Below are 26533 nucleotides of genomic sequence, written 5' to 3' on the forward strand. Positions count from 1 at the left end.
CCTACACTTTTGCACTCTACTCGAAATACTTCAGGGATCCACTTCCTTTGTGGTCCCATAGAGAGTATTTGGGTGCATACGTTTTTTGCAAGACCAAAACTTGTGCATCAGGAAGCTTGATCCACGAGCTCGTAAGTTTGTTTTTGTGGGGTATGCCCTTAATAAGAAGGGTTACAACTGTCATTGTCCTATGGATAGGAAGATATGCATTAGTATGGATGTCGTCTTCAAGGAATCCGAACGATACTATCCTACATCCTCAATACAAAAGTGGCCATGTTGGTCGAGAAAGGAAGAGTGATAATATCGCCAATAATGATATAGATGGCATCCCAAATGAAGATCTCAACAATGATGATACAAATGGCATCCCAAATGAAGATGTAGTAGGTGGTGGCATCTCAGATGAAGATGATGAAGGTAGTGGTGATGTCAATATAAGTGAAGATGGACAACATTCAAAGGAACTTATGCCATAACAACTAGTTTTGAAGATGTATGTGAGACAAGAAGTTTCAAATGAGACCACCGTACATCCTCCTAATACCAATTAACTAATCTTGGCGGCAGCTCCGAGTTGCCTCCTCCACCTCAAGGTATAATATCCACCACCCCTACTCATGCTACCAACCTTGGTATCTCTGTAGCTTTATGTAAATCTTCTCACAATGTGGAAATAGCAACTCATTATAAGAATAACCTTTTCAACACTCATCAGTCGCTAATTTTGTCTCCTTTGAATCGTTATCTCCTTCATTTTAGATTTTTTTTTCCAAATCTTTGGCATTTGTTACTATTCCTCATGACTAGAAGGAAGCTATATAGGATCCTAAGTAGAAGGAAGTCATGGTTGAGAAGATGAGAACTTTGGTCAAAATTTAACTTGGGAATTGGCTCTTCTTCCTGTAGAAAAGTGCTTGATTGGCTGCAAATGGGTGTTTACCATCAAGCACACACCAAAGAGTAAAGTGGAGTGCCTAAAGGCCAGGTTACAAACAGACATATGGCATTGACTATGAAGAAACTTTTGTTTGCATAGCTAAAATGAACACAGTTCAAACATTAATTTCATGTGTTGCAAACTTTGGTTGGGATTTGTGGCAATTGGATGTGGAGAATGCATTCTTACACGGTGATTTGAAGCATGAAGTATATATGGATGTGCCCCCAAGGTTCACAAATGAAAGAACCTATGGGAAAGTTTGTAAAGTGAAGAGATTTTTATATGGGTTAAAACAATCTCCTATGCATGGTTCAATCAATTCTAGAAGGCAATGCTAAATCAAGGCTACAAACAAAGCAATGTAGATCACACTATGTTTGTGCACAAAAGTGGTAAGAGTCTGATGATACTGATTGTTTATGCTAATGACATTGTGTTAACCAATAACGACAAGGCATAAATGATGCCCTTGAAGGAATGCCTAGCATGTGAGTTCAAGATCAAGGATCATGGGAATTTATAATACTTCCAATGCATCGAGGTAACACAATCATCGAAAGGGATAGTCCTCTCTTAATAAAAGTGTGTGCTTGACCTTTTACAAGATACATGCATGCTTGGTTGTTAGCCGACTAACACCCCAATCAATCAAAATTATGAACTTTGAGCTAATACAGGTGATCAAGTCAACAAGGAGCAATATCAAAGCTTGGTTGGGTCCATTGGGAGACTAATATATTTATCACACACTCATCCAAATATTGCTTATGCTGTGAGTGTGGTCAAGTAGTATATGACTGACCCCAAAACCTTGTATTTGGAGATTGTGTATAGGATCTTGAGGTACCTAAAGAGTTATCTAGGTAAAGCTTTGTTATTCACTTGCAACTATCAATCTACATAATGAAGCGTTCACTGATACAGATTGGGTTGGATGTCATAATGATAGTGTTATGCTTGGCAAATCAAAAAATAAATAAAAAGTCCACGAAGAAAAAAAAAATGCCACATGGCAGCCCCAGGAGCCGCCACGTGGCAGACCATCAAATTCCCACCTGGCTGCCTCATGTAGCCAAGAGGGGCCCCAGGCCGCATGGAAGCGGCCGGCCGCTTCCCCCTTCCCTCATGTGGCCACGCAACAGCATGGCCTGTTAGAAAACCAGCGACCGTGTAGGCTACGTTCTTGCCTTGATTCGATCTAGAGTCGCAAGCTTGATCTCCTCCAAGTCGGTCCACACGATCGACCTTTCCACGAACGCCTCGAGAAGTGCTAGCAACCCTAGGCATTTGAGAGAATCCGAATTTTCTTATTCTTTTTCCAGCTTCTTAAGTGGCATATATATACAGAGTTAAAAACCCTAATCGTGCTTTGAAAAAACCCTAAACACTTTAGGCCCGGCCCTTAATCACATTGGACCGACTCTCTCTTTTAAATTGTGGAATGGGCTCGACCTAAGTGTGTGACCCTTTAGGTCCACCATTAGACTAGATATAGGGCCAATTCTATTGGGCTATATCAAGGCCTAACTTATTAGATTAATTAAACTCTTTAATTAAACTCATAGGATTTTTAATTAACACATCTCATGGGCTTCCTAATTAAACTCTTTAATTAATAGTTTTAGAATTAATCAAATTAATTCTAAAACCCTACATATCATGGTTAACGTCTAGCAACATGCCATGAATACCTAGCCAACGATGGAAAAACACGTACCTTTTCAATTGCAATTACCATGCAATAAAATCCTTTCATTAATCTATGTCCCGATTGAATTTAGGGTATGATTTTATGACGAAACCCTAATCATTCAATAACTATGTATCCATTCCATATTTATGACTTGATAGATGAAATCAAAACACCTTTTGATTTCCACCTCACCTTGGCCAAGGATTTCCTCAGTCATGAAATCATCAGAATACATAGGACATCATCTCATCTTAATGATAAGTGATGAATCCTATTTCGACATTCACAAGCCTTCATATATGATAAGGTCACGCCCAGTGATAGTTTGTTAATGATTCCATTAGAATCCAAAAAGCACCAAAGCGTAACCAGTCAAATATAAGACTACTATGATGTCTCAAGTCTAAGGATCAATCTGCACTATTGCAACACAAGAATTCCAATTCGACATTAAACAATAACCATTAGGAATTCTGTAGCGGGTCAGTTCAGTGTACTTATTCTTATAATAAGCACCCACATATATGCACTAATGTCCACACACACCAATGTCCATGAAACAAGACATTCTCCTGATTGAGCATACATCAGATGTGCTAGTCTATCCGAGTTATTAGTGTTCAATACTAATAACTCTATGACTAGGAACATTTAAAATCAAAACTTATAAGGAATATGTTTCGTGATTGTCATCTCTATGCACGACCATATTCCATGAGCCTATTTGATCTATGGACTTTGCCAAGTATGGATTGCAATAAATAATGACAACAACTATCAATGACAAATAAAAACATAATGCCTTGCAGTAATAATTGATTGAAGATAAAGAGTCCCAATGTAAAATATGATCAATTATAGTAATAATTGTGGGGCATAACTCTAACATGGCCAGGGAAGATAGGGGGGGGGCGCTTCCCCCCCCCCCCCCTGCCACGCAGCAGCGTGGCTAAAGATATGGGGGGGGGGGCCGAGAGACCTCTCTCATGGGTATTCTACCACGCTGCCACATAGCAGCGTGGCTAAGGAAAATGGAGGGGGGGCTCCACCCCCGAGAGACCTCTCTCGGGGGTACTTCATACCCTCGAGGGAGGTCCCTCGGGAGTGCCTAATGCATGCCTCTATGCGCGCACCTGCGTATGCTCGCGTGCATGTTCGGCCATACACTCTCGCGCCGATAACCTCACAAGACTCGGTCAAAACTGCCTCCGAGATACCCGCCAGGAAAATCGGGTCACTCGATACATGGATGCCTCTCCCATCACTATAAATAGTGGGTCTTTTCCTCTCATTCGGTATGCAATCTCTCATACTCCCATCTCCCTCTTGCATTCGACTACTTTACAATTTCAAGAGACTAACTTAAGCATCGGAGAATCTACGCGGGGATCCTCACCCGCGCCCCTAACCAATCTTCTTTCTTGAATACATCATCCATCGCTCTCAACCTAGCCGGGGGACTCATCCATCGTTGTTGTTACCCCCAGGAGACTCATCCATCATTGCTGCTACCCTCGGGGGACTCATCCATCACTGCTGCTACCCCCGAGAGACTCATCCATCGTTATCGCTTCGCCCCGCGAGACTCACCCATCTCTCCAGATAATTACTCATCGTTTGGGGACAATCCACACGTCACTCATTGCTCGAAGGAGTCATCCATCCCCCGAGTGAGTCATCCATCGCTCAAATACGCCACACAAGAGTCATCTATCGCTCTAATCAGCCACACGTGGGTCATCCATCGGCAGATTTCCCATGTACAAATTTATTGTTGTAACCGTGCAACAACAATTGGCGTCGTCTGTGGGAAACCAACAAAAAGCCAAGAAACCCTCATTCACCATGGCACAAATTCGAAGCGGTCAACAGACTCTCTCTCGTGGTGCACAATCACCTCGACAAGAGACCCTCCCTCGTGTGGAAGATCAACATCAAACTTCTCGTGAGGGCCAGCAACCCCTCACCCATCAGTCTGCTCGTGAGGGATAGCTCCCTCTCACCTATCAATCCGCTCGTGAGGGCTAGCTCCCCCTTACCCATCAATCCCCACTTGAGGGTCACCCACCCCTCACTCAATAGCCGCCCTTCCTAGGGCATTCACATCCATTGGACATTTAGTTCCAAACTCCACCATTTATCAACTCACATGCCCTTATGGGGCCTTATTTTCCTCATCACATTAGCTCAAGTGTACCAGCCCCACCCATGGTTCCTCTAGCTGAGTACGAAGCGTTGCGACAGCAGCACGTTGAAGAGATGCAAGCCTTTCGTGAAATGGCTGGGATAGTGCAAGGTTTGGTTCCTCGAGCCTCGATGCCGACTACCTTGAGAAAGTTTATACCAGAAACAGTTCGGTCCAATGGGGCACGTCAAGAGGTTCCAGGAAATGGTTCTTATCGAGAGGCTACTCCCGACTCTCATGCACAATCTGCCCTTCCTCGAAACAACCGACCAAGGTCTCCTACTCGAGGGGCTCCTACCCAAACCTCCCCCCGCCAAGAAAATCAAGGAAGGGTCGAGCGTCAAAAGGCAGGTGAGTGAAGCCCTTATAAGGGTAGATACTCTGAGACAGTGGCCAGCACCCCCATAGAAGGAAGACGAAACTCTTCTAAACCAGTGTCAAGGCAAAATAATGAGCTCAATGACAACCCTACGACCTTTAGTGCTTGGGAGACAATGAATATGAAGAAAATGATTGAGCAAGTGTTGCAGCAAAATAAGTTATTACCAGTTTCAGAAGAGTGATCACGAGGGAGGTTGCCATTTGTTGTATAAGTAATGGAAAAGCCCTTACCCAGAAAATTTAAGATGCCCCAACTAACCCCTTACTCTGGCAAGGATGATCCTTACGATCACACGCAGAACTACAAGTCTTTAATGATGCTCCATGGATGGGACGACGCGATAATGTGTAGGGCCTTCCCGTTAACCCTAGTTGAACATGCTCGAGCTTGGTTTAATGGTTTACCCAAAGCATCCATTTCCTCGTTTAGGCAACTAAAGGCGGAATTTATCAAAGCATTATGTCACAACCCTAGGGTTAGTTAGGGTTGTGATAGGAATTGGGAGAAGAAATCAGAATTGTAGAAGGGGAAAATCAGTAGAAAGAGGGAGAGATATTAAGAGAAAGGGGAAGGAACTTGAGGGAGAATGGAGAGAAATGTTAGGGAGAGAATTAGAGTTTCTTTCATTCAATTCAAGCATGTCCAACAAACTCCTAACAGCAGCGTTATATAGGCATCATTGACTTCTAACATCCTAACCACTTGCTAACAATATATCCTAACAGTTATTATAACCTCATTACAAGATTACCCCCTTTATTATATTCCTATTACAGCATTGACCCTCCTATCCTCCTAGGTACATGACACATTCATTATTAATAGCTAAAGGAAGAAAGATGCGACATACCTCCTTAGCATTCGACAGGGGAGCAAACAAACCCTACGCCATTATATGGACAGATTCCAGAACGCTACACTTGAGATTCACAACCTACCCATTGAGATGGTAGTGCCCACCATGTTCCAAGGGGCGCGACTGACTTCTTTCCAAGAATCCCTATCTTTAGACCCGCCAAAATCCTTGGTAGATTTGTTTGTTAGGGCCAATAAATATATACACCATACAGAAGTAATGAGGACTATGACAATGGATGAAGATAGGGAGCGAAAAAGAAAGGAACGAGATATTAAAGAAGACCTTGATCAACGACAAGAGAGGGCTCGAAGACTAGATGATGTCAGGCCCCAGTTCAATCACTATACCCGGCTTACCCAACCTCGGTCTGCCATATTGGCAGCTATAGAAGGATCGGGCCTAATCAAACTTCCAAAAAAGGTGGATCGACCTATAGGGAAGAATCAAGATGAGTATTGTTGATACCATAGGACTCGTGGCCATTCCACTGATCAATGTTGGGAATTGAAAAATCAAATTGAGATGCTTATCCGAGAAGGGCACTTACAAAGACATGTACGAGAAGAAGAAGAAAATAACAAAGAGCCACAAAAAAGGGAAGAGAGGCCTGAAACACAGGAAATACATAATCCAAGACAACAAGAGAGAGGAAGCGACTACACACAAAACCCCCATCTGGATAATGAACCAATACATTAGGTTATACACGTCATTTCGGGCGGCGAAACCTTGGCTGGTGACAGCTCCTCTTCCCAAAAGGCCTATGCCCGTTTGGCCTACCCGGTCAATTCGGTAATGGAGATTAGGGAAAATGAAGAGCCCATTATGTTCACACGTGCCGACAAAGGAGATGTAATCATTCCACATGATGATCCAATGGTAATTTCAGTTGTCATTGCAAAACACCCAATTGAGAGAATTTTGATAGCCAGTGGCAACTTAGTTAATCTCATTTATTGGAATTGTTTCGAGCAAATGCACATTTTCCAAGATCAACTGAAAAATGTCTCTTCCCCTTTATATAGTTTTACCGGGGAGACCATCCCGATGGCTGGTTCAATTTAATTGCCAGTCACATTGGGCTCTGATTCTCAGAGCACAACACGCCAGGCCTACTTTATGGTGGTTAAAGCCTCATCAACTGCATACAACGTAATTTTTGGTCGTCCCCTGCTCAACGACATGAGAGCCGCAGTCTCTTCCTACTATCTGTTGATGAAATTTCTTACACCCCAAGTGGGACAAGTCCGAGGGGATCAACGGAAGGCCCGCACGTGCTATGTTGCATCTATAAAAGGGAAACAGAGTAAAGGGACTTTATTGATTGCCAAACAAATTATGCAAAATTAAGTTGTATTATTTCCGTTATTTGAATTATTTGCATTGTAATAATGTGAGTCCAAAATGATATTGTGGACGTAGGCACATTTGGCTGAACCACATCAAAATGCTTGTACTCACTTGTGCAAATAAATTATCATTATTGCGTCCACTATTATCTACCAGACTCCATCAAGGGTTCTTTCTCGAATGAAAGGCCCATTGCCCCGCGCATAGCTTGACAACGAGATGAAAGCTAAAAGTTCATTGCCCCGCGCATAACCCGACAACGAAGTGAAAGCTAAAAGCCCGTTGCCCGGCTCATAGCCCTGCAACGAGGGAGATAACAAGCCCATTGTCCAGCGCGTAGTCCGACAATAGGGGAAAAATAAGACATTGTCCCGCACATAGCCTGACAATGGGGTGAAAATAAAATTGTTATCCTGCAAAAAGCCCAACAGAAAGAAGCCATAATATCTGTTGCCCTGTGAACAACCTACACCGCTTCGCTTGGTGACCTAAGGCCCATTGCCCTACTATTAGCCCAGCAACGAGGTAACACATAAAGACCCATTGTCTCACTAACAGCCCGACCACAAGGTGAAAACAACAAGTCTGTTGCCCTGCTCATACACCAGCAACAAGGAAAACCAAAACTAATTGCGGAAGTAAGCGCTACGCTGAACCACAAAAACAAAAGATGTATATTCTTTCTAATCGCGAATGTAGGCGTTATGCCGAACGACAAAAAAAAAATATTTATGCTATTTAATTGCGGACGTAGGTATCATGTCGAACTGCGAGAATAAAATATTGCAAACTTAAACACTACGCTCCCAATACCAGCGAGCATGTACACGTGAAACTAGGGAGCCGCGACATTGTAACAAAAAAAGAAAAAGGCCCATCGCCCCGCTCACAACCTAACAATGAGGCAAGAACATCCCATTACCTCGCAAGCAGCCTGACAACAAGAAGGCATAAGACTGTTGTCCTGCGATACATCAAGGAAGCATAATTTCAGCGGCCTCACAAGCGACTTACGCCGCTTTACCTGGTGTCCGAATGGTGCAATGGTCGTTGTCCTGCAAGAAGAGATATCATATTCATCATTTCGCAAGTAATCCGATAAACCAGAAAATGGAACGCCAATCATCATGAATACCCTTGGATTCGGAAAAAATTCCCCAATATGCCAACAGTAGGAGCTTTAGCACGTCATGCGAAGACTCTGCCACATCCTCTCGAAACCATTAACGCTTGTGAGAAGTCGAAATATAAAAATGCCAGAGTTACAAATAACGCTAAAGACTCGTTGAAACAATGACCAAATGAGAAGCTCAAGCCTCCTTTTAAAAAGGCACACAGGGAGCAAAATGTCAAAGACAACTACAAAAACCGTGAAGGAGAAGATTGCTACGAAATAAAAGAGGAAAAATAGCCTTTTAAAAATAGGGCAGTGTTGCAGGCAAAATACTCTTCCTCTCAGGAGACCCGACAGAAAGAGCAAGGAAGAATTGTTATGCCTGAAAAATCAAAAAATAAATACAAAGTCCAACAAGAAGAAGAAAAAAAAAAAATGAAACGTGGCAGCCCCAGGAGTCGCCATGAGGCAGACCATCAAATTCCCACCTGGCTGCCTCATGCAACCAGGAGGGGGCCCCAGGCCGCTTCCCAGGCCACATGGAAGCGGCCTGGCCGCTTCCCCCTTCCCTCACGCAGCCACACAAAAGCATGGCCAAGGAAGATGGGGGGGGGGGGGGGGCGCTTCCCCCCTTGCCACGCAGCAGCGTGGCTAAGGATATGGGGGGGGGGGGGGGTCGGGGCTCCACCCCCGAGAGACCTCTCTCGAGGGTATTCTGCCACGCTGCCACACAGTAGTGTGGCTAAGGAAAATGGGGGGGCTCCACCCCCAAGAGACCTCTCTCAAGGGTACTTCACACCCCCGAGAGAGGTCCTTCGGGGGTGCCTAATGCACACCTCTGTGCGCACACCTGCGTACACTCACGTGCACGTTCAGCCATACACTCTCGCGCCGATAACCCTGCAAGACTCGATCAAAACTACCTCCAAGATACCCGCCAAGAAAATCGGGTCACTCGATACATGGATGCCTCTCCCATCGCTATAAATAGGGGGTCTTTTCCTCTCATTCGATATGCAATCTCTCATACTCCCATCTCCCTCTTGCATTCAACTTTACATTTTCAAGAGACTAACTTAAGTATCGGAGGGTCTGCATGGGGATCCTCACCCGCACCCCTAACCAATCTTCTTTCTTGAATACGTCATCCATCGCTTTTAACCTAGTCGAGGGACTCATCCATCGCTGTTGTTACCCCCGGGAGACTCATCCATCGTTGCTGCTACCCCCGGGGGACTCATCCATCACTGCTACTACCCCCGAGAGACTCATCCATTGTTGTCGCTTCGCCCCGCGAGACTCACCCATCTCTCCAGATAATTACTCATCGTTTGGGGACAATCCACACGTCACTCATCGCCCGAAAGAGTCATCCATCCCCCGAGTGAGTCATCCATCACTCAGATACGCCACACGAGAATCATCCATCGCTCGGATCAGCCACACATGGGTCATCCATTGACAGATTTCCCATCTACAAATTTATTGTTGTAACCGTGCAACAATAGATAGGAACTCAACTTCTAGGTATTGCACCTTTGTCGGAGTTAACCTAGTCACATGGTGTAGCAAGAAGCAAAATGTAGTCACACGCTCTAGCACAAAGCCTGAGAATAAGGCTATGGCACAAAGAGTATGTGAGATTCTTTGGCTACAAAGGCTTCTTATCGAGTTAGGGCTTATGCTACAACATCCTCTCATGTTCTACTACGGAAATAAAGCAGTTATCAACATAGATGATAACTCGGTACAAAATGGTTGCACAAAACACATCAAAATAGATCAACACTTCATCAAAGAGAAGCTCGATAGAGTAATCATTTGCCTAGTATTTGTCAAATCTTTCGACCAATTGAATGATGATCTTTCAAAGGGTCTCAAGGGGAAAGTGTTTTAGGGCATTGTAAACAAAATGGGCATGTATGATATCTATGCGCCATCGTGAGGGAGTTGTTATGATCTGCCACCATTCTCTTCCCTAATTTTCTCCTGTCTAGATCCACATTTTACTCTCTTCGCCTATTTAGGCTTGTACATGATATATATATATATATATATATATCAGGTGCCAAGACCCAAGTCCTAGCTGATGTTTTCTTAGAAGATAGAATTGGAAATTAAGGGAGAAATAGCAAGAATTGAGGGGGGGAACAAACTAAAACTAGGGAGAACTAACAAAAATAAGGGGAGAATCCAAGAGAATGGGGGAAGAAAAATAAATAGAACTTGAGGAAGAACATAGAGAATTTAATAAACTTGATAATTCATACATTGATATCCTCAGCCATGAGGGTTATGGCTGTATATATAACCAGCCCACAACTCTATAAAGCAGTTACCACTACTCCACTACTAGTAATTGTAAGATTGAACAAAAATGCTTATGCATTTCATTAACATATAGCTCTAGTTATAGGGTTGAATATTTACAACTTGGGAAAGATTACAACAAGACACATTAGAAAAGTATCCTAATTTGAAATTAGGAAACTATCCAAAACAGAATTTGGAAGCTTCTAAAAACCTTAACATTCTAGAAGCAATCATGGACGACTACTTTCCCTTTCTCCTTGAATTTCATACGTCAACACTCCCCCTCAAACTGGTGAATAAATATCCATCATTCCCAACTTGCATACTAGGTATTCAAATCTTCTAGTAGCCAATCCTTTTGTTAGAAGATCAGCCACCCGTTTCTAGGATGGAACATAGGGTATTTGAATTATACCTTTCTCAAGCTTCTCCTTTATAAAATGCTAATCAATCTGAATGTGCTTAGTCCCGTCATGCTTTACAGGATTATGAGCGATGCTTATGGCTGATTAGTTATCACAAAATAACCTAATTGGCTCATTAACAGTAATCTTTAGATCTTCTAGAACAATCCTTAGCCATAACAAGTGTCATAGCCTTGAATTCAGCTTCAGCACTTGACCTTCCCACTATACTCTATTCTTACTTCGCCAAGAGACCAAGTTCCCACCCAGAAACACACAATATCCAATTGTAGACTTTCTATCCATTAAAGATCTAGCATAATCTGCATATTATAGCCTTGTATATCCAAAGTACCACCTAATTTGAACAAAATTCCTTTGCCTGGGGTTGTTTTCAAGTAGCACAATATTCTTCTTACAACTTGCATATGATCCTCAGTAAGACTATGCATAAATTGGCTTACCAAGTTCACTGCATAGGCAATATTCGGCCTAGTGTGTGACAAGTAAATTAACCAACCTACCAGTCTTTGATACCTCCCTTTGTCCACCAATGGACTACTAGCATCTCCTCCCAAATTAGTATTAGGTTCCACTGGAGTGCACACTCCTTTTCCCCCAGCAAACCTGTTTCTTTTAAAAGGTCTAGTATATACTTGCGTTGGGATAGGAAAATACCTGCTTTAGAGTAAGCCACTTCTATTCCCAATAAGTATTTAAGTGATCATAAGCCTTTGATTTCAAAGTTCTGAGCCAACTTGCTTCTTAAAACCTTCTATTCTTCCATGCCATCTCATGTTACAATAATGTCATCCACATAGACTAGTAATGCAGTCACCTTTCCCTCTAATGAGAGCTTGAAAAAGACAGTGTGGTCCCCCCTACTTTGCTGGTATCCCATAAGCCTCATGGTTTTGGAGAACCTGTCAAACCAGGCTCCCGGTGACTGCTTGAGGCCATAAAGAGCCTTTTTTAGCTTACACACTTCATCTGCTTTTCCTTGAAACCTAGTGGTTGTTCCATGAACACCTCTTTTTCTAAATCACCATGAAGAAATGCATTCTTCACATCTAGTTGTTGTAAATTCCATCCATAGTGAGCTGCTAGGGATAAGAGGATCCTCATAGTGGTCATCTTGGCTACTGGAGAAAAAGTCTCTAAGTAGTCAATTTCATATGTTTGAGTGTAGCCCTTAGCCACTAATCGGGCCTTATACATTTCCAAAGACCCATCTACATTATATTTTATATTGAAAATCCATCTACAATCCACTCAAACCACCCCCTTTAGCCTAGGCACCAGATCCCATGCGTTATTCTTCTCCAATGCTCTCATTTCCTCTTGCATGGCCAGCTTCCATTTTTGATCCTTTAAAGCCTCATCCACCAATTTAGGGATGACAGTGGTGTCTAGGGAAGTCAGGAAGCCTTTATGCCTTTGGGATTGTCTGTGATAGGAGATATAGTTGGCTAGAGGGTGCGGAGTGCAACTTTTAACCCATTTTCTGATGGCAATAGGGATATCCAAATCATTAGGGTTAGAAATAAAACAATTTGAGGGTTGAATCATTTCTTCAGTACCTGGCTAGGAATCAGATGTTGATCCTTGCTGAGGTTGAAGAATAGGTTGTTGTCTTCTATGGTACACAAAAGGAGAGCCTTTAAACCTTATCGAGGATGAAACCTCAGTTTTACCTGCTTGGCCAGGCAGATTTTGATCATTGGGAGAGTGATCAGAATGATTAAAGATAGGATAAGAACCAAATGGTTCTGATTCAGAACTTATCCAAATGGTTCTGATTCAGAAGGTTCTGCTATCTCGGGAAGGACTAAGTCCAATCTAGGAAAGGAACTCCCTTGGTCACCCACCCACTGATTCTCCCCCTGGGGACCAAGGTGAGAAGAGCCAAAAAAGGGTTGTGATTCAACAAATGTCACATCTTTAGAAACAAAGAATTTTATAGTAGAAGGATGATAGCATTTGCAGCCTTTTTGGGTAGGTGAATAGCCAAGGAAGATGCAGCGAGGAGCCCTAGGGTCCAACTTGTCCCTACTTTGCTTAGGAATGTGAACAAAGGCTACATAGCCAAAGACTTTAAGAGGGAGAGAATTATGTAAACTGATGTCAGGAAAATGGGATGACAAACACTGGATAAGGCTTTGATGACCAAGGAGTTTAGAAGGCACTATATTGATTAGATAGGTTGTTATGAGGATTACCTCTCCCCAGAAATTCTTAGGGACATGATGATGGTGGAGGAGAATTCTAGTGACATTTAGGAGGTGTCTCATCTTATTCTCAACCACTCCATTTTGTTGTGGAATGTTAATGCAGGAACACTCATGGATAACCCCCTTTTGTTAGGAAAATTAATGCAAGTGTTGGTTAAAATAATCCCTTATATTATCAACCCTAAATTTCTAAATGGGAGAGCCAAATTGAGTCAAGATCATTGTATAAAAGTGAGGCAAAACAATGCTAATAGTAGTCTTGTCCTTCACAAAAAATACCCAAGTCATTCTAGTACAATTATCTACAAAAGAGAAGAACTATCTAGCCCCAGAATAATTGGGAATCCTAGATGGCCCCCAAACATCAGAATGAATTAATGCAAAAAGATGAGAAGACAGTTTGATGCTAATAGGGTAAGAGACTCGATGATGCTTTGAAATTTCACATACAACACAATGCAAGGTACTAGGATCTAAATGTTTAAACAAATCAAAAAACATAGTTTTTAGTATTAAAAAGGAGGGTGTCCTAGCCGATAATGATGAAGCCAGATGTGTGTAAGGATTGTAGGAGACTATGATGTGCAACCTAGCTTAGGCTGAGTCCCATTAGGCAGCAAATTCTTCCTCTTTAGAACATATAGCCCATTCCACTCCTTAGCAGCACCAATTATCCTCCTCGTTTCCACTTCCTGAAATTCACAAACATGAGGGGAAAAAATAATACGACATTTGAAATCCATAGTAAGTTCATGGACAGAAATCAAGTTGGTTGACAAGTTAGGGACATGCAAAACCTGTTTGACAAGAAGAGTAGGGCTAAGAGTGACCCTACCCTAACCCTTTATAGGAATAGACGTCCCATTGGCAATGATGATCTGTTTAGGAGTTTCAAGAGGCTTTTAAGTGTCAAAAACAGTGGGATTATGGGGCATGTGGTCTGTAGCCCCTGAGTGTAGAATCCATATGTCATCCTTAGTAGTTTTTGAGGTATTTAAAGAATTAGAATGAAAGTTGTTACCTTGAAGGTTACCTTGTTGGGCAATAGAGCATGATCCATCCTAGATGGTTTTCAGGAACACCTTGAGTTTGCTGATTTCATCAGCATTTAGCTGATTAAGCTCCGGTCCAGCCACAGATTTTATGTTCTCCATCACCCTTTCTCGCTTGTTAGAAAGATAGGCTTGATTCCCAGAGGGTATGTTTTTGAAACCCCCTAATTATTGTAGCACAACCTCCTTCCCATGCAGCTTGAAGCGAGTTTCTTGAGCATGTTTAGGTTTTTTACAGTAAGAGCACCACAAACCTTCTTTCCCTTGTGACTTAGATGACCCATCAGTCTTTCCTTGTTGAGGTCTGAACTTTGATCCTTCTCCTTTATTAGTTAACATGGTTGATCCTTCAAAACCGGTCTCCCCCAGCATGGCTATTCTCTTATTCTCCACTTCGAACAACAAAAAAAACCTCATTGAGAGATGGAAGCTTTTCTCTTCCAAGGACTTGAACCCTCACCTAGTCATACTCGATATTGAGTCCGGCTAAGAACTCCACAATTCTATCCCTTTCAAGTATAGAATTGAGGGCGGTTGTATCTTCACCACATACCATTTTAATAATGTCTTGGTGATCAAGTTCCAACCAATACCCATTCATCTTGTCGTAATATTCAGTAACTGTTAAGACCCCTTGCTTAGTGCTACTCAATTTCATTTTAATTTCAAAAATAACTAAAGCATCATGGACTTTAGAGTAAGTATGCCTAATTGTCTCCCATATGTCTCTAGCAGTGGAACAAAACATATAGTTTTTACTAACCTCCAACTACATAGCATTCCACAGCCATGCCATGATCATGGAGTCTTCTATATCCCAAACTAGGAATCCAGGATCTAATGCCTTGGGGCCTGGAGTCATTAAGTGACTTAGCTTTCCTCTTCCTTTTAGGAAGGTCTTCACCAACTAAGCCCACTGTAGGTAATTACATCCATCCAATCAATAAGATTGATGCATCCTGGGTACATTGCCGATAGGCAAACCTCCCATTGGAGCATCAAAAGAATTAGTCTCTCCTGAGGTCACAGATGGAGCAATTTCGAAAATTTCAGACATGTTTGGAAAGGTAGATGGAGTAGAATAGTATAATGAAGGTAGAACAACAAAAAGTAGTCAAGGGCACCAATGGCCGAGGGATGGCAATGAAGGCTAGAAGAGGAATAAAGCGTTGGAGGGCAATGAAGGCTCAAACAATCTTAGAAGCAAGGCTCTGATACCATGTAAGATTGAACAGAAAAGGCTTATGTATTTCATTAACATACAACCCTAGTTATAGGGTTGAATACTTACAACTTAGAAAAGATTACAAGAATGAAAGATTACAATAAGACACATTAGGAAAGTATCCTAATTTGAAATTAGGAAACCAGAATTTGGAAACTTCTAAAAACCTTAACATTCTAGAAGCAATCGTGGACGGCTGCTTTCCCTTTCTCCTTGAATTTCATACATTAACAGTAATTGTTCCTTAATTACTACATAACCTCCTAAATTACTCCATAACTGAGAATAATCAAATAATAAAAGCAATAACTAACTACTTCTGCAAAAATAAGTAAAAATAGAAATAAAAATAACAAGTTGATCGTGGCATTCCCTCTCCCTTAAAAGATTTCTTGTCCCCAAGAAATCTCAGCATCTAGCCTCACTTCTTCACCCAATCCCTGTTTTCTCTTTCTGATTGATCCTTCTTAGACCATTCTTTCTAGTGATTTCCTTGATGGTGCCTAAACGATTAGCCAAGTCTATTATAGGATGAATGTTAACTTCTTTTTCCTCCTCCTTGCTGACTCTATCCAATAAATCCTCCATTACTAGCTTTGCATTGACCTCAGGAAATGGAGAGGTACCTATTCTATCAAGGATAATAGGCTTGAAATCTTCAAGATCCGGAATTGATGTAATCGTAACCTTCTCCAATAGCGCAGCATCTTTTGCTGCCTACTTGCTAGTGTACCCCAAGGGTCCATCTTCAACCAATATCACTTCCAATGGTGCTGCAGTGATTTTTCCTACAACTGTCATTCCTTTCTTGGAACCCAATTCAGGGAGTTCCTTAGCTTCCTATAAGTCAGAAATCTAAGGAAGGACCCCAGTGCCTGCTTGAATCAATTTTACAGTAGAACTTGAAAGAAATTCTACTGGTAGACTGACTTAAAATCTCTTTGAAATCAAAATCATTAAGTCGCCCAACTTTTTACTTAACTCTTCCTTGAATACTTTATCCAGCAACTAAATTCTCTCAAGAGTTCCTTGGGCATCTATATTTCAAATTCTTCAAAATTCACTCTAAACAATGACTGTAATTGCTTCCAGTGTTCTATAACTACCTCTAATCCTCTTCTAGAAATCGGCTTGTCTTGCTCGCCTCCCAAAGTTTGGTCGAAAATGCCTAGATCCAGCCAAGAATCGGACAGCTCTAATACCAAATGTGAGGACCCTAGTCCTAATTGATGTTTCCTTAGGAAGATAGAACTGGAAATAGAAAGAATTGAGGGGGGTACAAACAGAAATTAGGGACAACTGAAAGAAATGCAGGGAGAATCTGAGAGAATAGGGGGAGAAAAATAGACAGAACTTGAAGGAGAACAAAGAGAATTCAATAAACTTGATAATTCATACATTAATATCCTCAGCCATGAGGGTTATGGTTGTATATATAAGCAGCCCACAATTCTATAGAGCAGTTGCCACTATTCCACTACTAGTAACTGCTCTTTAATTACTACATAACCTCCAAAATCACTCCATAACTGATAATAATCAGATAATAAAAGCAATAACTAACTACTTCTACAAAATAAGTAAAAATAGAAATAAAAAAAACAAGCCGATCGTGACATAGGGGTCCCCATGTAAATATGAGCAAAATTTCTCCAAATATTTCTAAAACAATAATACAATACAATTCAACAGCCCATTTTTCATTGATGAAGTAACCAAACCCATTTTAGAAATAGAGTGATCAATTATGATAGGGACTATAAGATTGATCATGGCATGGAACCATGACCTAGATCTTAGCGATCCCTATTATAGTGCATGCCCGCAACAAATCACAACATAATCCAATCCCAAAATAAAGAAAATATGATTGAAGAAATTTAAAAAAAAATCTAAAATAAAAATTCTAGAGTACTTAAATCAAAAGCAACCTAAAGCTAGGATCTAAAACTGACACTAGGGAAACATAAAAAAACAAACTGTTTTGTTCTCAATTTAATCAACTATTGAAGATAAGATTCTCAAAACACAGTTAAGATGATTTGGAGATGTGAAAGAAGACCAATAAATATGCCTATAAGAAGGATGGATACAATGGAAGAATTTTGTAGTACAAGAAGTAGAGAACCAAAAAAACAAAAGAAAAATGTAGAGGAACTCTTGGCATAACAGTAGAACCACAACCTAAAACTTAGGTGTCCCTGTTATGGTGCATTCACACATGATATCACTACATAAGCCAACCCCAAATTAAAGAAAATATGATTAAAGAGATAAAAAAGGTTGTCCCCTATTCATGAGTCTCCTTGCTTTGCAGGGGTTGAAGGAGGGTCATATTTGTACATAGCCTTTCAATTATGTTTTTTGCAAAGAAAACATGATTAATGAAATTAAATAAGAGACATAAAAGAAAAATTCTAGGGAGCCAAAGTTAAAAGCAACTTAAAGCTAGGGATTTAAATTTGACACCAAGGCAACATAAAAAAAAATCACTAATTGTTCCCAATTTAATCAACTATTACAATTAGCTTTTAGATTTTGTATATGTATATAATGATCCACTTAAAATCAAATTGCAACTCCACACAGCACTCCAGTTAAGTCTACCTCCCTCACAACTGCATATGGAACAAAATGTCATATTGCATAACCAATACTTGTACCACATACGTAATGAAGCGTCAACTAGGTAAATATTGAATCAAAGCACATCATCTAGGGAGGAGTTACATTTTAATATTTGACAAGTAACTAAAGGAACTTCAAAAGGATACCTTTAGAAGAGAGAAGGCGCTTTTGGTGATTTCCACTGCTTAATACCTCAACATTGAACCGTTTGGGTATGGTGTCAACAGTTGGTATTTTGTATGTCCATGTGTTATTTGCAACAACCAATCCATCAGAATTTGTAGCATATTCTTCAAGCATAAAAAACCCAATCCCTTGTACAAATGCTCCTTCGATCTATTAGAAGCAAGCACATGAAAATATAAAATATTCCACTTTAGAAGCAAGGTTGATACTAATGCAATAACATAAACACTTAATCATTGAAGTCAGCTTCCAATCAGGGGAAAAAATACAGTGCATTTTCATTTGCAAAACTACTAGTAAAACCTTTTAACAACTAATATATGATCTCATACAAACCAAATTAGATCGGATAGAAAAACTTTAAGATTGGTTAAAAAGTTTAAGATTGGTTTTGAGTTCAAAATACCATGCAGTCAGACCAACCTGTCCCAAATCCACAGCAGGGTTCAAGCTCTGTCCACAGTCATAAATTATATCTGATTGCAAAATTGTGGTTTCTCCAGTTAAGAGGTTTACTTCTACCTGTAAAACCAGAACATCATTTATAATGTTCACATTGATATGGTGGCATGGAAGGAAACATATTCTCAACAATGATAGAACACATAATAGTGAAATATTCAGGAAACAAGGGGGATAGCCTCACTTGTGGCTGGAAATGCGGGCAGGGGGTGCTATAGAAGAGAAAACTGGAAGAAAAATTTTATGAACAAAACTGTAAGGTAAGAGAACTTCATATGAGATAAACTTACCTCACTCACTGCAGCACCATAATTCAGGTATTGCATGGAAGTGAAGTCAGGCACATAGTAAGAACTTGCTGACAAATTTACAGATTGTAAATATGCCTACATTTAGAAGATCATAAAAATTTAGAAGGCAAACTTAAAGAATATGTATTAACTGAGGATTCATATAGAAATGATAATTACTTACTTAAGATCAATATAATTATTATTCTCAATCAGAAAATGAGGATCCAATCAAGAAATTGAGTAGATATCAAAATGAAGAATATGTGGAGCCTTTTGATCAACATGAAAAAATAATATTATTCATGACCAACAATTAAAAATCTAGTCCAAGGAATTAATTGCAATATCAAAGTGAAGAAGAATTTTTATTGACATCTCATTGGAAATCTTGAAACCTTAGAAATATAAAGCCAACTTAACAGTACATGAAGTAAAACACACACACACACAGAAGCAAAATTACCAATCTTAGGGTTTGAGTGTTGTTTGATCCAAGATTAAGCTATAGGTTGAAGGTTTAGAAAAAGATTCTCTATTATTACTCAGGCAAGGCACCTTACATAGGCAACTAAGGTTTGGAGTTGTGCCTCTACCAACCAATTTGAGGTGAAAGCAACAAAGGACAAGTTCTATCATCCCTTTGGTCAACAGGTTGGATGTAAAGGCACTTGGTGCGCTCAAACTTGCAACCAGTGGAGCTATTTTCCTCCCTGGGTTAGTCAGCTGGCACCTCTAAAGGTTGCAAACAGATTCAAGCCTGTACACAATCACCACCATGCTTTGGAGAAAAATGCCTTTCTTTTACCTTATACTAACTCTCAATAACCTTCAGGATGCTGCAAGCATACAAACCCCTACATGAGTAAATATACACTACACCAAATCCATGTAGGAATAAGTATATACTACGCCAAATTCAAATAGAAATAGGCATATACTGTTAAAAATCCATGTAAGAATAAGCATATAGTATTTGTATACATACACGGAGGGGGAGAGAGAAAACCAAAGCCAAAGGAAAGAAAATTAGAGAAATGAAAGAGAGGAGAGAAAGATCAGAGAGATGACAGAAGGATTCACAGCAGGAGTTCACAACCTTGACTGAAACAAGTCTTTTTGAATCTACTAATCCACGTTCAGTGTGAATGGATAACCTTGGGCACATTTGTTGGTGAGTGGGTGAGTAGAAAATTTATAACTTGCATGGCATGATTTCTCTTTTTACCATCCTCATGCATGATGATGACGACTATCCTCACACATGAATAAATTCTTTTTCATATAATTTTACTACTTATGAAAACAAAATATGCGATTATTCATAATAACAAAAGATAAAATTAGAAATGAGATTATTCGTAATAAGGATAAATTCGTAATAAGGATAAAATGGCTCCTATCTAAGATAAGATGTAAGAGACACAATTAAGATGGTTTGGTCATATGAGAAAGACCAATGGAGGCCCTTGTGAGGAGAAGTGATGGAATGGAACAAGTAAATAGCAAAAAGAGATAGAGGACGACCAAAAAAATTTGATGGGAGACACTTAGGTTTCATATTAAATATATCAGTCATGCAAAAGATAAGGCAGTGGATAAAAATGAATGGAAATCCAAAATTCATGTAGCTGACCGCACATAGAGGGAAAAAGGCCAAGTACGTTGTTGATGTTGACAATGAAGACAAAAAGGAAGGTGTGTAGAGTGAAGAAAGCTTTAGATGGTGTTAAACAATCACCCCAATCATGGTTTGATAGATTCAATAAGGTTATAATAACTTGTGGATAACCATCAGAGCAATGCTGATCATACTTGGTCCATTAAATAGTACGTAAGTAAGATTGTCAACTTTATCGTATACTTGGATGATTTTGTCATGGTAGGTTATCTTTGAGAAATGTCAAAATAGAAAGATTATCTAGGCAAGGAATTTAATATCAAGGATTAGGAAAAACTGCAATTGCTAATTAGAATTGAAGTTGTTTGATCTAATAAGGTGACCTTAAAGAGACCAGGATGACCAGGATGTTAGGGTATAAACTTGCAAAGACACCTAGTGGAGTAAATCACCATCTCAAATGCAAGGATAGACACAAGGATGATGCCAGAAGATATCAAAGATCGATGGGAAGGTTGATTTATCTCTTCCACACTTCCAAACATAGCATACATTGTTAGTATGGTTAGTCTACATCCCCCTTGGAAGCAGTTTATTATATCCTGAGATATTTGAAGTTTTCTCCTAGTAACATATTGCTGTCTGCAAACCATGACCTTTTGAAAAAAGAAGCCTTTATAGAAGTTGATTGGGTATATGAGGTCGACAACAGGATATTGCACATTCATTGGTGGAAATTTGGTCACTTGGAAAAGCAAGAAATGAGCTAAGCTATGCTTGCCATATGAAGTACTAACTCAGAATATAGAGCAATAACCCATAGTGTTTGTGAACTTTTGTGGCTTCAGAATGCCATGAAAGACTTGGAGATAAGTGATGAGAAACCTTTCACCTTGTATTTTGACGAGAAGGCAGCAAGTAACATTACAAATAAACCTATTCAGCAGGATAGCACAAAGCATATTCAGATAAACAAACAATTCATTGAGGAGAAGTTAGAAGATGGGCAACTATGCATAACCTTTTAGTAAGTTGGAATATCAATTAGCTAACACATTTACTAAAAGGTCTCAGTTGTATGGTCTTTCATTCTATTGTATACAAGATAGGCATAGAAGCAAATGCTAGCTATGTGAAGTACCAAGGTTGAATATAGAGCAATAACCCATAGCGTGACTTTTGTGGCTGTAGAATGTCATGAAAGACTTAGAAATAACTGATAAGAGACCTTTCACCTTGTATTTTGACATTAAGGAAGCGATTAACACCAAAAACACCCCTATTCAACAGGATAGAACAAAGCATACCGAGATAGTCATCAAGGATAAGTTAGAAGATGGGCAACTACGAATAAATTTTATGAAGACAGAATATCAGTTAGCTAACGTATTTACTAAAAGGCCTCAGTTGTAAGGTCCTTTGTTCTATTGTATGCAAGAGGACATAGAAGATAGATACACACCATGATTAGGGAGCATGGTGGTAGCTATAATCTTGTATTGGTTTCTATAAATTTGTTGTGATCTTTCCTCATAATATTGCTATAATGCTACTATCTTTCATTTTATGACCTAGTAAATAATACAAAAATACAGGTGTCAGTAGGAGTATATAATCCTAATGTAACCTTTCCTTATAATATTTCTTTAATTTGATGGAAGCACATAATATTTCCTTTGCATCCAACAACCATTTCTCCATTATTTTTCTGTTCCTACTACTACCCTCAATTATTTCTCTACTTTTTCTCTTTTCCAACTCTATGATTATCATTGGTAATCTGTGATCCACATAATTGGGCAACCCTTAATTTGATATTTGTCTATCTCTCTGACACAGATAACATTTCAGCAACCATAGGCATCACTCATTTCAAATTTTAACAAGAATATAACAACCCTCATGAATGACACATAGAAACCTTATACCTATGCCCTTTTTGCATTGTGTAAGTTGAACTAATAGAGTGGCATCAGCCTAAAAAGATGCAAACTCAATTTGGACATGACCACACCAACCACATCAGAAAGATTGAAAGTTGACATAATAGTCTCTGATGTTTGAAGAAGCTTAGCTAGTTAGGATACAACACACACATAGCTAAAAGTGACTTTCTTCTCCTCTAGTCTAACTCTAATGTGAAGAAGAATAAAACTCACAAAATAAATTCAGAGTGAAGACATATACCTGCTGAATCAGAGTCTCCCACTTTATGGCACCCATTTGCTCCTGCAACTTGTTTTTGAGGGTTTTTAATCTTTCAACCAATGTATTGCAGCAAAGTCTAACTGCTTCACAGCTTGATTCTGATGTAGTGCTTCCAGCAGTGAAACCCCCCTGTATCAAGCTCAAGGAATCTGATTGTATAACCCTTACTTTATACAAGAGGTCTTCAGTTCCATCACATTTTACTGAACTGAGAGCAAACGCTGTCATCTGTTTGACCTTTGTCCAGAGACCCTGGCCCAGCTCAATCCCTCCAACTTCTACAACAACAGACCCATCTAAAAGAACACTTACTTTCCCCGGGGTTGGTCTCACTGCCACTCCATGAATGATAGGAACTCGAGAAATACCTCTTTTGCGCCATTTACTGAACCCATTGAACTGTTGTGCTGTTTCAATTCTTTGGGCGAGGCATGAGGACCTTGCTAGTTTATCCCAGATAGAAGGCAAAGTATACTCTAATGGTTCGCCTTCACTACCCTTATAGAACAGTTTCAGGCTATCAAATGTGTGGAGATTTTGCTTTCTCACAGAATCCACTTCCATTGAAAGCATAGATGCCACATGCTCTATTACAGCCTCAGCAATAAAAGATCCCTGCAACTCACCAGGGGCCCTCATTGCTGTTTTGGAAGAATGATTTGTCTTGCATAACTTTATGTCAAAAGACAAAGCACCCCAGTCATACTTTTTTAGCGCATTCAATATGTTATGTGGAATTGCTGGGCTAACATCTGCAGCAATTCCCGCATTGATTAATATATCAAGGTGTAGAGCTGTGATCTTCCCATTGGATTTGAACCCAACACTGTATGTTACTTTCATGGGGTGCCTTCCTCCTGCCATTACCATATCCGTCTTCCGATTAAGATATAATCGAACAGGGCGGCCTAACTTGTGTGCTGCAAGTGCACATGCTGTAGCAACCTGAAATATCAAATGTCAAATACTTGTACCAAGAAGTTTATAAATGAAGGATAGAAACAGATTATTGTCCCAAAATTTTTGGACAAAGCAGATTCAGATGAAAAGAGGTAAGCTATTTTGTGTTTGGGTTTTGGGGGGGGGGGGGACACAAACCACTTAAGTTCAAGAATATCAACACAGAACATTTCATTACTATGATAAATGTAAACTTCAGTGCCCAAAACGTTTTTATTCCAACCAAATATATTGGACTAGCAGAGAAACACGCATCACAAATCAATGTTTCTTTTCAATGGTTTATTTGTCTCCCTTCACCAACTTAAGATGGTAAATCCTATTACATTTATAAACTCATAACAAATTTATAAGAAAAAATGATGGATAAAACTGTGAAAACTACTTAGGTCAAGAAAACAACAGTAGCATTTATTTGATCTTCATATGCTAATTGTAACTAGTGTACATTACCTGAAGCAAGTGTGTAGCCTTTGGATAATTACTCAATCAAATAAAAACAAATCAAGTTCAACATAATATATAAGCTCTTAACCCTTAGACAAGACATAGGATATGATGACCTTACAAAGGAAATGGTCATGGATTGAGATTGATGGAGGCCTAGAATTCATGTAGCCAACCCACCTAGCGGGATTAAAGTTTGTGGTTGTTGGATAATATAACAGGTCCTTCAATCTTTTCTCGGAAACAGTACATATAGAGAGTTGACTGTCAAGAGGATGAGGAAAATAGAAGACAATAGAACCGTACCAATGAAATTGAAGAAGTTTGGACTGTAAAACTTCTTGAACTATTATTCAGATTCGACACACACACACACACACACATATATATATATATTGCAAATGGTAATTGCTCCTAGGAGACAGTAAAAACAGAAAAAACTGTCTAACTTAGGAAAACAAATAACTATATAATGAATCAATTAAAATGTCCCTATTATTTTGCATAACTGTTCCTATATTTTTGCACATGATTTTCTACATGCCCTTCAACCTAAGCTATAAATACAAAGTAAGCCATGCTTAGATCTTCACATCTTCAAACTGAGTCTTCAATAGGTAGTCTGCGATAGATCCATGGTAGGTAGGAAATCCATCTTTAATTTTTTTCTTTTATGAAGTGCCTGTCTATTTAGATCACTTTGAACATGTTGAGTTGCTACCAACATCTAGTTAGACGACTAAAACATTGGGTGACTAAGAGATCTACTTGGCAATGCCTTTATTGTGTCTTTGGTGTTAGAATACGTCTCCTTTACAACATTCTAGATTTCTAATGTCGTCTCATGGAGCGTGAGATTTTCTCCGATTTCATTAGTCATGGAATTGACAAGCCATGACATTACCATATTGTGTTCTACCTTCCATGTCTTGTACCTTGAATCTATTGAATTCGATTTAAGGGCTTCACCATTAAGATAGTCATCTTTTCCTCTGTCACTTATGAACATCATAACCAAATGTTAGAACAAGGAATAGCAAGAACTTGAGAGGAAAAAGTAGAGACTGTAGTGGTGAAGGACACTGTTAAACAAGATAGTTAAGGGGTATTGTTAAAGCATATACTGAATAAGTGGTTGATTCCTTTTAATTGTTGATGAGTTATATTTGTATAGGTTGTTATATTGTTATGTTTTCTATGCTGTTCATTTATATTTCAACTTGCTATATAAACACGAGCAATGTTGTCATTTGTATGTTTTGATTCATTTTCAATAATTGAAAGTTTCTCTCTCGCATCACATTTCTTTTCGTATCCAAGTTTCCTTACATGGTATCAGAGCCTCTATAGCTCTACTTCGATGGCGTTTAATCCGACTATTAGTTCTTCTTCTCCACCACCTCGATCTTCCTCTTCTCTGTCGTCTGCATCACAATATGATTTTGCAACAACAACCAAAACTTTTAGTTTCATTCCATTTAAGCTCGACTCCAACAATTACATCTTCTAGAAGGCTCAGATTCTTACGACAATTAGAGCCTTCGATCTAACATCTTTTCTTAACAAATCAACGTCTCCAATGAAGTATGTGCAAGATCCAAAAGGAGGAGAAGCTAGATCTCAAATCGTAAATCCGAAATATCTAAATTGACTCAGATCAGATCAACTACTCCTAGGTTGGCTATTCTCCACCATTGACAAGTATGTTCTTACGCAGGTGATTCATTGCAAATTATTTGCTGAGGTATGGAATTCACTAGAAAGTCTTTACTCACGGCAAACTATAGCTAAGTCTTTTCAACTAAAACAACAATTATGAGCAATCCAGAAAGAATCACTCTCTATGAATGATTATATACTAAAGATAAAAACTATTGATCATGCTTTAGTAGCGATTGGTGAACCATTGAATGATAAGGAAGTTTTACTTGCTATTTTAAATGGCTTGGATCAAGAGTATGAAACTATTGTTAGTTTGAT

At 39.6% G+C, this 26533-nt stretch overlaps 1 protein-coding gene across 5 annotated transcripts in view; it reads right to left on the reverse strand.

Moving 5' to 3' along the window:
- The window catches only part of LOC127808401 (indole-3-acetaldehyde oxidase-like), a 70393-nt gene that overhangs the window by 12021 nt on the left and 31839 nt on the right, over positions 1-26533 (reverse strand). For 2 of the 5 annotated variants that reach the window (XM_052346932.1, XM_052346939.1), the window contains exons 6-9: positions 23126-24091; positions 19318-19413; positions 18989-19087; positions 18526-18715 (exon numbers count right to left, since the gene is read on the reverse strand). In XM_052346932.1, coding sequence (XP_052202892.1) covers positions 18526-18715; positions 18989-19087; positions 19318-19413; positions 23126-24091 — 1351 coding nt within the window. Of the gene's footprint in view, positions 1-18525; positions 18716-18988; positions 19096-19317; positions 19414-23123; positions 24092-26533 lie in introns of those variants that run through there. The other 3 variants (XR_008024937.1, XR_008024939.1, XR_008024940.1) reach the window with 3 other exon arrangements.

Source organism: Diospyros lotus, chromosome 1 (genome assembly GCF_014633365.1).
Source record: "Diospyros lotus cultivar Yz01 chromosome 1, ASM1463336v1, whole genome shotgun sequence".
Taxonomy (NCBI): domain Eukaryota; kingdom Viridiplantae; phylum Streptophyta; class Magnoliopsida; order Ericales; family Ebenaceae; genus Diospyros; species Diospyros lotus.